This window comes from Aquarana catesbeiana, linkage group LG01 (genome assembly GCF_042186555.1).
Source record: "Aquarana catesbeiana isolate 2022-GZ linkage group LG01, ASM4218655v1, whole genome shotgun sequence".
In the NCBI taxonomy this organism is placed as follows: domain Eukaryota; kingdom Metazoa; phylum Chordata; class Amphibia; order Anura; family Ranidae; genus Aquarana; species Aquarana catesbeiana.
This window is the reverse complement of record NC_133324.1, coordinates 499,613,921-499,627,580: the sequence shown is the minus strand read 5'-3', so window position 1 is coordinate 499,627,580 and position 13,660 is coordinate 499,613,921. Positions and strand designations below refer to the sequence as shown.

At 42.5% G+C, this 13,660-nt stretch overlaps 1 protein-coding gene across 2 annotated transcripts in view; it reads right to left on the bottom strand.

Moving 5' to 3' along the window:
* Positions 1-760: 760 nt before the first annotated feature.
* Positions 761-13,660, bottom strand: part of LG01H19orf44 (linkage group 01 C19orf44 homolog) — a 33,845-nt gene continuing 20,945 nt past the window's right edge. For both annotated transcript variants that reach the window (XM_073592708.1, XM_073592713.1), the window contains exons 9-10: positions 11,985-12,151; positions 761-1,359 (exon numbers count right to left, since the gene is read on the bottom strand). In XM_073592708.1, coding sequence (XP_073448809.1) covers positions 1,255-1,359; positions 11,985-12,151 — 272 coding nt within the window. In that variant the 3' untranslated portion in view covers positions 761-1,254. The remainder of the gene's footprint in view (positions 1,360-11,984; positions 12,152-13,660) is intronic.

Sequence of the window (13,660 nt, the reverse complement as noted above, 5' to 3'; positions counted from 1 at the left end):
GCCCCACCCCTTCTCTCTCCTGATTTGGCTCTTGCTGCTGTCAGTCAGCCATGGCACCGCTGCTGTGTCTCAGCCAATGAGGAGAGTCCTGGATGACCGAGGCACTCATGGACATCGCCAGAGAGATGGGGCTCAGGTAAGTATTAAGGGGGCTGCTGCATACAGAAGGTTTGTTTTTCTTAATGCATAGGATGCATTAAAGTGGTTAAGCCACTGTGTGATCTTTATACCATCCCCATTGTTAGATAACAACCTGTGCTTTAAATTAAAAAAAAAAAAAAAAAAAATGAAAAAGAAGCCGATTTCACATCACCTTCCGGCTCTCTCCTTCTCCCCGTCTGACAGCTCCAGTGGGCGGGGCCGAGAACTCCTGCAGACGTCAGCCGAAGAGGAGAGAGTCGGGTGGCGCTGTGAAATCAAGTAGAAATTGGATTTTTTTTTAAATTATATATTTATATTACAGGCACTAGGACACATGTTGTTATCTAACAATGATGATGGTATAAAGATCAGATGGTTTTCGAGCGGGGGGGGGGGGGGGGGGGGGCCAGACAGACAGAGAGAGGAGAGCTGAAGATAGCAGCGGATGACGGAGGCACGTAAATGGACCACGGTGTCAGGGCTCAGCAGCCATGATCAGTTTACAGGGGGGGAGGGCATAGCCAGGCAGGATCAGCCAGGTATTTCAGGTATTACAGGGGGCCAATTGACACAGCACAAGCACTGTGCTGCATAACATGCTTTAAGGGAACAGAATCCATTTTCTTTTTTTTTTTTTTTTAGGGTAACAAACACTAGGATAAAAAACCTTCTGACTTTACAAACACTTTAAATGTATTTGCCTTTGGTGTCTGTCTGTCTGCATACATATTTTTTCAGTGTGTAATCACAGAGTACATGACATCTTAGATATAAATCTTGGGTGAGTGACCATCAATAAGGACAATTAAAAATGCAAGCAAATACATTACTTAATAATGCTCATTGCTGTAACATGTTTCATGTATTTAAAAAAACAAACAAATTTGTAGCATTATTTATAATTGAATTCACAGTTGTTCACAGGTTTTTTTTTGCATATTATGGGTAGACAAACTTTTTTTTTTTTGCCCACAAATATGGGTATTCAATCATATACCAAAAGATTTCAAAATAGCAGTTGCTTTACACAGTAAAACAACTTTCACGTACACAGTTCATTCATATACTTGCATATTTGAATTAGCAGGGCTTGTCTGATAATTGTAGGTAAGCTTAATTGCTGCCACATTCTCCAGATTGCTTGTGGTCTCTGGTTCTATTCATTTCTTCTCTCTGTTCATCTCTCCATTTATGAGATTTATTGTGCGGTTTTATGTACTGTGGACAAGCAGAAATATTTACAAATAATCACATATTTAACCTTGCCCTTCCATGTTTTGTCATTCATTAAATTAATAATAGATTAGCCACTACAGCCAGTTTGAAATCGCTATGAATCTGTTAGATAAAATTCTGGAACTGCACTGATGAATAGTTTTACAAGTTGCATGCTTAGGGGATGTCACCCTCATCTCAATCACTTGACAAGTCATTGTTGTAACTCAAAACGTGTCTTGACACTAGCAATGCACATATTTTCTCTGGTTGGCGATTCAGAAGAAGTGAAGGATGGACAAATCTGGCAACCTCTGGGCATGCACCTTCCCTTCAGAAATAAGGTAAAGTTGATCCGGAGGGGGAGGAGGGGGGGGGGGGGATCAAGAATTGTATCCCCTGTAGGAGCAGATCGGTTCATGCTTTGCTGATATTATGCCTTCCTGTGGATCAACTGTGGGTATAGGATTGTATTTTTATTTTTTCCCCTTCTATTGGTTGAACTGGATGGACTTGTGTGTCTTTTTTTTTTTTTTTTTCTTCTTCAACAAAGTGCTTCAATCAACAAAGCTGCTGCTATTAGTGGTCTCCAGGGGGAAAAAAAAAAAAAAAAAAAAAAAAAACCATTACTGGACGTGCAGATTCTTCTGCAGAGAAGTCGTCTTCCTTAAATTATTACTTTTGTAGTCAGCCTGAGCATGAGTCTTACTCATAATCACAATCCTATGTATTGCTACAAGTGACAGAAGATGCCTTAAAGTGGAATGAGTGTCACATATGCCTTTCCAAAGTTAAGCCAAATTCAAATTCAGCTAGTCATATGCAAAAAAAAATAAATAAATAAAAAATAAAAATAATATTATATAAAATTGACTTGCCTGTAAATTCCTCATCTTGGAGAACAGTAAAAGGAAAGGGTTTTGTATTCACAGACTATGGGTTACATGTAGGCTACCTTCAGGTGATTGGACACTGACAAACAAAAAAAAAAAAAAACAACTTGCTAGGGCTGCTCCTAGAGCGCACCATATAACCTTTACCCACTTCGTAAAACTCTATTTTTTTTTAGTAAGCAATAAGGAGTGATCAAACACAGAGGCTCGGGGCCTGTGTCCTGTACTCCAAGATATTGAATTTACAGGTGAAGCAAAATTCCTGTTATGTTAATCATACAGTACAGAACATGTATTCGTAGACCATGGGACATACCCAAGCAATAAACTGAGGGGTGGGAAACACTATAGCAAACAGAACCATCTACAGGCCCACAAAATAAAACAAAGGATAGGAAACCCAAACAAAAACACCCAGATGACAGCATGAAGCACCTTGAGGCTGAAGCTTGCATCAGCTGAGGCCTGAACATCCACATGGTAAAATGTGGAGAAACCAATGGTGCTGGTGAATGGGCTCTGATAGGGAACTATGTCCATAAGGATGTAGGGGCCTAGAGATAATTTGCCTGATCCACCTGGCATTGGTAGAGCAGGAAGCAGTATGCCAAAAACAAAGAGGAACTCGGTCTTGCGAAAAGAGGCTGTAGACCCGGACAGCTGACCACATCCAGGCAATGTTGGGGAAATTTGCTTGTCATGTTTTGGGGCAGGACAAAGGGAAGGAAAAACAATGCTCTTATTAAGATGTAAAGAGGAGACCACTCTACGTAGAAAAAGTATGGCCTCAAAACTACTTTGTTCTTGCGCAAAACAAGAAAGGGCTCTTTACAGGAATGTAATGGCTACCTGGAAGGCAAGTGAAGTCTTCAACAGAATATTTCAAATTAGTTCAAAAGGGTCTCCAAAGTACACATGACATGGGTTAAGATCTCAAGGTGACACAAAAAAAGGTCAAATTGGGGGGATATGTATATATGCAAAAATCCCTGAAGAAACGTCTTGATAAGAGGTTGCAAGGCAAGAGAATCTGGAATATAATGGATAAAAAAGAAACATCGCTCCTAAATTAGAGTATTCCCGGGGATTCAACTTCCTTTCCTTGCACCAGGCAAAGTAAGCAGTACCCAGGGGAAAGATGTCAAATTGTGCCCCCCTCTTCAGGTGGAGTAGTGGGCAGGGCTAACAGTGCGTGCAGTGCAGAGCTCAAAACATACACTTCCAGCTGTACGGGGGAAATATTCAGAGATTCCCCACCAACAAGGAGTGCAGGTAGGTAATCAGAGGGGACCCCTCCCTCCTGTTCAAAAATACTGCCTCTCCTACGATTGTGTCCACTCACTCCATTCACCTTCTCCAGTGGAGAAAAGGGAGCAGCTGCCTGCCTGCACGCACGCCTCCTGGCTGGCAGTCTGTTACTGCAGGGGGGTGGTCACAGGGAACCGGAATACAGACCCTCCGATTCACCCCCTTCCAGTAACAGACCGCCAGCCAGGAGACGTGCGTGCAGGCAGCCACCCTCTTTCCTCCACTGGAGAAAGTGAATGTAGTCAGCGGACACATCTGGAGCCATATACATGTAAGAGTCCCCGGTCCCAGTGCAGAGGAGGAGGATGCAGGGGTGTTTTTTAAATGCAGTGGGCCTGTGTGCAAGAACATAAGTTGGGCCCCAGTGTGGACCTACAATTTGGGGGGGGGCATGCCACACTGCACATGGACATCATTTAACACCTCCCCATACCAACAAACAACCTTCAGTAATAAAGCTAAGCACATGCTTAGTATAATCTGGCCACACGTGGCGTTCTGTTAACAGTGGGAGGGTCTTAAAGGGACATAGCAAGAAATCAAAAGTAATAATGCGCCCACCAAAACAAAGAATAAAGAAAGCAGCCAACACAACAATCAGACAAATTGCAAAATACTATAGTGTGGACAAGTGTGGCGCTAAACTAACAATAATCTACATGTACGTCATTGGGCAAAACCAAACAGAATATCAATCTGAAAGGCAATATGCACAATGAAACAAATTAATGAAACACAAAAATGTTAGTGTAAGGACTGTTAGCTGACCCTAACAGAAATAATTAAAAAACATTAAAGAATTGTGTCATACAATGAGTGACTGGAAACAAAAGGTGGGGAGAGGTTACATGTATGAAAACTCTCATGAACTAGTACTCATATCAAAGTAATAACCCACTGTTAGAAGTGTGAAGCAAAAAGTGCAGGATAATAACAGAATGGGTAAGTGAATACAATAATAATGACAATGATGTGGATACAAGTGACTGGAATGTGAAAAATGTCAACACTCAAGCTCTTAATAGAACAATACATCTGACATGAATTGTGTACTGCTGATAGAGCCACAAGTCCAACATGAATGTAAGACCACAGATGGGTCTATAGCTGGAACACTCGGCAACGACCAGGATAAATGGTGTGGGGTCCTTGAACCCAGGGATGGCATCAACACGGTATGGGATCCAACAGATGTAAAAATGGGATAGGCAAATGTACCCTTACCGACAGTGGTGGACTCACCAGCCAGCGGCTTGGGAGTCAAACAAGCTTGCGATAAGGCTGAGGAGATGACCCGCTATCACCGGCAACAAAAGATGGAGGAGAGCTGCGGCACTCACCAAACGAACCTCTCTGGTCTCACCAGTAACCGATGTCCATGGTATGGAAGAGGAACTACTCGCAGGGGTCCGGCTTCATATGTTGGAGATAGATCCTCAAATGTGATAGGGATCAAGAAGAGAAAAACTCCCCATAGTGTGAATCAGCTAAGTAAGAGCTTTTATTAAAAAACAGGACAGTAAAAACAAACTCTGATTCCAGGAAAGGGAGCCAGGTATAAAAAGCGCTTAGATCGATAGTGGCAAGACAGGCAAAACAACCCGACGTGTTTCGTCCGATAGGACTTCAACTGGGGTTTTTTAATTATTTCTGTTAGGTTCAGCTAACAGTCATTACACCAACATATTTGTGTTTCATTAACTTGTTTCATTGCGCATATTGCCTTTCAGATTGATATTCTGTTTGGTTTTGCCCAATGACGTACATGTAGATTATTGTTTAGCGCCACACTTGTCCACTATAGTATTTTGCAATTTGTCTTAAAGGGACATGGTTACATAAAAACTGAGCCTAACAACATTTACAACACTCAGCATAATCATTTAAAAGAAATTACACTTTTCCATCTAATAAGCTTTTCAGACTGCAAGCCAGTGATAACTTTCACACCCTTCATGCACATCAGGAGTCCCCCTTATATCACAGTTTCCTTTTACATCAGAGTCCCCACTAATAGAGTAATTTCTTACATCAGAATCTCCCAATAGAGGGGTCTCCCACTTAGATCAGAGACCCTTCTTACATTAGTCCCCCCATGCATCAGAATCCCTACTTAGATTAGAGCATCCATATAGATCAAAATCCCCCTTAAATTAAAGTGTCCGTATTAATCAGAAGCCCTCTTAGACTGGAGTGTCCATATAAAATTAGAGTCCCCTTACTTTACAGGTGCCAGGAGCCATGAAACAGGAGCAGGAGTAAGGGGGTGCAGCTGGAAGGTGGAGCAGCACTGAAGAGAGAAAGATTTATCCTGCTGTGTAACCTTGGAAATTGGCTCATCACTTACTAGGACGTTGGCGGTCCTAGCAGCTAATGATAGCAAAGACAGTGGCAATGTAAGGGGTTGGACGTCAGATGGTTAGGGCTACGTTGTCCACAAAGCAGAAGGTAATCTAGATATCCCACAATGGGAATGCCCTGAAAGTACAGTAAGGCTAATTCTAGGGCCATCACCTTACTGGACACCCGATCTGCAGAAGACAGGCAGAATAGCAGGGCTACAAAAAAAAAGTGGAAAGAATCCACAGCAAAGTGTAAAAATGAATGGGGAAGGCTATAACAGATCTGGTAGATTTCATGTTAAATTTCCAGGCTGAAATGAGGACATCTAGGGCCTCGAGATCCAAGATGAAGAAGTGGATGACCCTTTTTGGTCTGGAAACTGAACCAACCTGAAAACTATACTTTCACGGAATTGGGATAATGACACCCTGTCCGAGAAGACCCACTGAGGCTGTATGAAAATCTGCTAATTTGTAAAGGTGAAGGTTAGAAGTGATGAACCGTGGAGGGGGGCTGAGAGTGCAATTCTAGCTTGCAGCCCCTGGAAATCCCCTGCAGCACCGAAGCATGCGAGATGCAGGCTGTCCAGGTGTCAGCAAAGACTAACAGATACCTCCCACTGTGGAAATGGAGTTTAACCTCATGGGAAGGAGAATTTAGGACTGAGTTCCAAGGTTTGCGGGCAAGCTGTGAGCCAGACTTGGGTCTGGGCTTGGAATTTGAGTCTTCACAGTAATGACGGATTAGCCTTCCCAGATTTAACCTGGAGCTTCTTTTTTGGTTGAGGAAGAGCAGTACTCTTGGCCCCTGTGGCATCCTGAATGACTGCATCCAGGGCAGTTCTAAAGAGGACCTGCCCCTTGAGTCCTGCAAGTAGCAGGACTTCTTAAAAAAAAAAAAAAAAAGGAAGGAAGATTTCACATTCCAACACTTTAACCAACGTGTTCTTCCCATGTGTAAGGAGACCCGAGTGAGAAATGAGAGCAAAAACCTGCAACAATCTGTTCTTATAGAGCCACGAGCATTTCTTCTAAATGTTCTATGTTCAAGGGATCAACTGCTACAGTAATCAAGCTCTGTCCGATAGCCTTAGACCAGTCCAGTAAGTCAGGGCTTGACAGATTACAATCATGACTAAAACAGGTTGAAAAACAGGACAGTCAAAGAAAACAGGGCTGGTCATTAGGGTACCTAAAAAAAAGGTGCATCCTCTACTGGAATGGTGGATGCTTTGTTAAAGACAGAACACTGCCAGATGCAGAAAGGGGGCAGAACATGGTTTTAATAAGAGCTTCTTTAAAAACATACAAGGCTGATAAGCACTTGGGGAGGTACAAACATCTTGTAAGGAGGTTTCCAGACTCCATGGAGAAAAACTGAGCAAGCAGGTGCACCAGGAAGGTCTTGATGGTCTAAAAGAGCTCTAAAGCAGGGGTCTCAAACTGGGGGCCCTCCAGCTGTTACGAAACTACAAGTCTCATAATGCCTCTGCCTGTGGGAGTGAAGCTTGTAACTGTCAGCCTTGCAATGCCTCATGGGACTTGTAGTTTAGTAACAGCTGGAGGGCCACCAGTTTGAGACCCCTGCTCTAAAGGATCCTAGACTGGGTATAGTGCTGGCAGAAGTGACACACTGATCTTCTAGCTTGAAGCTGGGAGCCATGGCAAAATACTGCAACTCCTTAAAGGCAGGTTCATCAGGAAAGGACTGTAGAGATTCAGCATACTCAGAGGCCATTAAAGTTGTGGGCAGATTAGATATGGAATCTTCAGAAGTGCACTAAAGGTCTCTGTGTTTGAGTCAGAAAACATCTGATCTTTAGCCCATAAAGTCATACATTACTGCAGTAAAAACTTCAGTGGACGGAGCAGAGAAGTCAACCATGCCGAATAAAGCTAGGGAAAACCCAGAAATATGCACAAACTCCAGGAGCAGAGGGAACAAAGACTCCCATCTGCAGTAGGCTGCATCAGTAGGCATGCTGCAAGCCTGGAGTATGAGCTGGGGGCACCCAGTACAGTGGAACTATGCCCCCTGCTACTAACATCAGACTTGCTGCTTGTGGAAATGCAAGATATCAGAGGGTACGAGGCAAGGCTTTGGGTACTCACAAATCCAACCTCTGGCAACAGATGAAGGGTCAGTCAATCAGAGATGACTAAATCACTGTAGGCGAGCAGCAACGGACTGTAGATCACAGTTCTTTGTGGCTCTTGCAAGCAAGAGCAGCAGCTGGGAGATGCCTTCTCGACACTTGCAGGAAAGAGACCATGCAGCAACACACTCCACCCAGCAGTTGATATGAGAACTCAATCCCTCAGCATTACCCCCTTCTGCAGTAAAAAACAAACAGAGAGTGAGTAAATTGAAACATGGAACATGGCCAGTGCAACAAGTAGCAAGGTAACTCCTGGTGCTCAGTCTAAACAGCCTGCTCATAAAGAGAGACAGGGCAATGATTGAGGCATTTCCAAATCTAGACCTGGAAAGAGCTCTACGTTTTACCAGAACTGGGTCTGCAAAGTGTCTTAAGCAAGACCCAGTGCTCAAAAGCATCCAGAGCAGCAGGGTCTAGGTGCAGCTTTCCAAAGTTCTGCTGAGGAAACACAAAAATAGGCAGCTGTCATGTAGGGACCAGCTTAAACAACAAAGTAGTAAGGAAATTTGAATGAAGAAAAATCAAAGGAAAAAAGCAAACAAAAAATGGATGGACTTCTCAGCAAAGCTGAAGCTGGTCTACAGTTTTTGTATTTGCCAGTGTCCAATCTGCCTGTAGACAGCAGTATAACCCAACAGTTAACGACCTCCTGTGTCCCAAAATGGACAAGGACAGAAATCTTGTTTCTCCCCATATACTGAGAGTTCCATACTCGTTTAATACATAGGTATATTGGAGTGGAATAATTCCCATATTAATCATTCCCCCAACAGCATTAGGATTTTTATTTAGAGAGTTCAACTTTAAGTGCGTTCATGATAATTATTGTGCATGTTAACATATGCATGCATTTATAATATCTCACATAAGTCACAGAACTTCCCCTGCCAATCTTCTTTTTAAAGGCTGCTGTCATTTTGCTATGACATCAGCAACTATTTCCCAGACTGAAAAGCTGGCTCAGAGATGCCAATCTTGTAAATCCTAGTGGCTGTACTCACATATGTCGGAGCCTGCTGCAGTCTCTCTCCTTGTGGTTTGCCGGAGAATTAAATGCAGTTGAAACAATTGGGCAGAGTAGGCGATGGAAACACTTCCTTGCCTGTAGCGGACTTACATACTGTAATTTCAACAGAGGCAAAGTAATTTGTCTGGAGCTAAAAGGACTGCTTTTCAATAAGAAAAGTGGAGCTTTTTAAAATATACCACTGGTGTATGATGTGACAGGAGAATACGCACTGCTAACAAGTCTACAGAAAATGTGGAAATATTTGGATCGTTAATTTGTGGACAGATTTCTGTGTCATGGTTATGCAGTAATGTGTGTCTGTCAGCTCACCCATCCTTATGTGTTCACCTTTAGATGCCAGCCACCCTCACCTGACTGTTTAAATAATCTTCCCTCAGCATAGCTCCACCCCAGTCTCTAATTAGGAACACTATATTAACCTGGGCATTGCAAGCCAACCTTGCTGATCAACCATTGTGTATCCATTGTGTGTTTGGCTTCCTGTTTCCTGCTTGCCGTGTGCTCTTCGTTTGTCTCTGTTACCGACCTTGGCGTGTTCTCGACTATTCCTGTCTGCTCGTGACCCTGACCTTTTGGCGTGTCCCCGACTATCCCTGCTTGCCTGTGACCCTCAACCTTTGGCGTGTACTCTGTTGTTCCTGTCTGCTACTCGCTCTGAGCTCTGCCTTATCGCTTTACTATTCTTGTTGTTCTAGCCTGCTGCTTTCTTCTCCTGTAGTCTACCGTGAGCGTGAGCTGTGAGACCCTAGGGGCCGCGACCTGGAGCCAGACTGCAGCGCAGTCCATCCTCACCACTAGAGGCTCTGGTGAACACCTGCTGGCTCCGCGCCCTGGGGAATCTATGCTCTAGCTCCCACTGGGATCTGTGTTAGTGACCCAGCAGACCTGCTTCCTGAACCTCCCTGAGTACTATCCACTGCAGTCAGTCCTAGGGTCCACTATCTTAGCGGTGCACTTCCGACTCCTACGGAGTGCATCTGTCACCTGGTCTCAGATGACCTGACATTCTGTTAGACAGCAGACTCAGATTTTTGAAGACTAAAATAAAATTATTATAGGAAGGGATTCAAAATCAGTTTGCCTTAATTGTGTATAAGACATCAAAAGGATAAAATCTGACTGCAAGTAGGGTCTCAATCTTAAAAGTGATACTAAAAGTTTTTTTTTTTTTTTTTTTTTTTAATTAATAAACATGTCATACTTACCTGCTCTGTGCTGTGATTTGGCACACAGCAGCTCTATCCTCCCCTTCTCAGGTCCCTCGTCGGAGCTCCTGGCCCCTCCCTCCTGCCGGGTGCCCCAACAGTAAGCAGCTTGCTATGGGGGCACCCGAGCTGCTGCTCTGTGTGTCCATTCAGACACGGAGCAGTGGTTCAGCCCTGTCCCCCCTCCTCATTGGCTCATTGACTTTGACTGACAGTAGCAGGAGCCAATGGTGTCCTGCTGCTGTCTCAGCCAATGAGGCTCAGGTAAGTATTAGGGGGGCTGCTGCACACAGAAGGTTTGCTATCTTAATGCATAGAATGCATTAAGATAAAAAAAAAAATTCTGAATTTACAACCACTTTAAGTTTACAAAACATACAAGCGATATTACGAAGAAGAAACTATGGAATATTCCTACTTGCCCAAGGGGCTACTGGCAAAAGTTGCCTCTAAACATAATTCTGTCTAAGAAAAGAAAACACTTCCCTCAGAGCTGCTCAGACTTCTGGAACTGTGTCACAGCTAGTAGACAGTCTTCCAAATTGTTCTATTCAAATACACTGGGATGGATTAGAACCCGTTTCTTATTGCCATCTGTCTCCTCTGCAGAGATTTGCTTTTACCTTCTGTCACCAAGCCAGAAACAGAGGACAAATGTAAAAAATTTACAGTTGTCACCAAAACAAGGAGTAGAAGAGAAATCATCTAAATGAAATACAAGTTCTAGCGTCAACTGCAAAGGCAGGATTATTTTGGGAAACGTAATTCTTGCTGCGCTTTGTGTCTCTAGAAAGCAAGTAATGGCAAATCTCATTGGGGACAAATGCAGCAATGAAAACACAACAGCAGTTCTAAGCCTTTCCCACTTTATCTAAAACAAGGCTGGAGATAAACTTTAAAATGATTGTAAATGATCACCTTGTAAAACAACCCATTTAGCTTAAAAAAATAAATGAAAGGCAAAACATTTGTGTATTGATAAAACGCGCACACACAAAAAATACATCTCCTTTTTTTTTTTTTTTTTTTTAAGAAGTGATCACATACACTCTGTTCTAAGCTACACAAGAGCTGGAGCAGAAAAAGAAGCAGCACACTGATCATCCCAGTAAATGGATGTGCAGGGAGGTGAGTGTGTCAGGACAAGTCTCATCATTGGAGGAGAGCAGGCCGGGTTCCCAGCATAGCTAAAGAACTGACCATGACATGTTCTCCTGCTTAGTGTGGTCAGTTTTTAATAGGAAAGGGACTGGCAGGAACACCAGGAATATCACACAAAGGAAGAAATACAAAGAGAACAGGATACTTTTTCATACAAGTACATGGTACAGCAAGTACAGATCAGGAATATGAAATGTTGGGGTAACAAACGCTTTAAGATGGCCAGGAAAAAGCTTCAAGGTTGGAAGGGAGACAAGTTTTGGGACCGGAGGTTTTTATTTCAGGTTCATTAGAATAGCAGGTTCTGGTTTTTCTAGAATGCTTACCAAATGTTGTTCTGTTGTGGGCCCTGCGTGGCCAACACAATGGCGATTAATCGCCACTTTGTTAAGCCAAAAAAGTGAAAAAAAAAAAAATCAAATGAAAGAAGAAGCAAGGTAAAGAGAAGTAAATGCGGGCCCATCTGATAAGTAGCCCAGAATGTCTGAAACCAGCAAGCAATTAAACCTCCTGCTTGATCTTGTTTTTACCTTCTTTGTGTCCTCCAGTGTGGTATATTGATAAGACTCACTCTCCAGAGATTTCACAGTGGAGAGGTATAGCTGTCGAGCCATGTCCACAAACGTCCGAGTAAGAAGCAGCTGCTGTTTCAACATGTCATTCAGTGCTAGAGCCATTGGACTGTATGTGGTCAGAGCTGGTAGATAACAAAATTAGTAAAACATTAGGTTTTCAGAAACTACAGGTCATATTGAGCATGAAGACAGATATGTGATAAAAACTGTGTACAAGCAAATATGGTTTAAAACAGAACCGATCAGGAATAGGCATTTGAAAAAATTTAATTCTCCATTCTTAGAGCCAAACATTGAGAGGAATTTGTTTTCGTCAGAACTGCTTCTCTCCCCATACAGGACTATGGGAACGCAAAAGTAGTAGAAGCAGGTCAATTAATTCTGAACGATTTCAAAACTTATGTGAAAAGCTCTCTGCATTTGTCCATTAAAGCCCATCAACACCGATAATACACATTTATAATAGTATAAATTTGGTTTCTCCTTTTATTTACTTGTATGCTTTCTCTCTCAGAAGATGTGTGTAGTACCTGGAACTAGAGGTCGACCGATATGGGTTTTTCTCTGGCCGATGCCGATATTTAGAAATCTCGGTGGCCGATGGCCGATATGTGATGCTGATTTTTTTTGGGCCGATATATTAGGCCGATTTTTTTTTTTTCTTTTTTTTTTTTTTTCCTTCATCTCATAAAATTTAACAGTTAGACACCTTTCACACTGGGGTGTCTTTCAGGCGCTTTTGGGCTATAAATAGCGCCTGTAAAGTGCCTGTAAAACGGCTCCCCTGCAGTCTCAGTGTGAAAGCCCGAGTGCTTTCACACTGAGGAGATGTGCTGGCAGGATGTTAAAAAAAAGTCCTGCAAGCAGCATCTTTGGAGCGGTGTATACCGCTGCTCCACCACTCCTGCCCATTGAAATGAATGCGCAACGCTGCCAAAGCGCCTGCAAAGCGTTTCGGCAGCGGCGCTTCAGGGGCGCATTTAACCCCTTCCTCGGCTGCTAGCTGGGTTATAAGCTCCCCGCTAGCAGCCGAATAGCGCCGCTAAAATGACGGTAAAGCGCCACTAAAACTAGCAGCGTTTTACCGTCAACGCATGCCCGCTGCAGTGTGAAAGCAACCTAAAGTGATACAGAAAATTTTTTACATTTAAACATTTATTAAACAAAACAAACCTCCAATCAGTTCACTTGTATGTATAATTTAGATAAAAAAAAAAAAAAAAAATAATATATAAAAAAAAAAAACACACTATCTTAAAAATAAATACACAAAAACAGGTAATCAAAACTTTTGGACGAAAAAAAAAATGGGCTAACTTTACTGCTTAGTTTTTTTTTAAATTTATTAGTGTATTTTTTTTTTTTTTTAAATTGCGTTTGAAAGACCGCTGCGCAAATACCGTGTGACATAAAATATTGCAACAACCACTATTTTATTCCCTAGGGTCTCTGCTAAAAAAAAAAATATATAATGTTTGGGGGTTCTAAGTGATTTTCTAGCAGAAAATACAGGATTTTTACTTGTAAGCAACAAATGTCAGAAAAGATTTAGTCTTTAAATGGTTAAACTGAGAGCTTCTACACACAGAGTTCAGCTCATTCAGAAGTGTAAACATTGTATCAATTCAGGT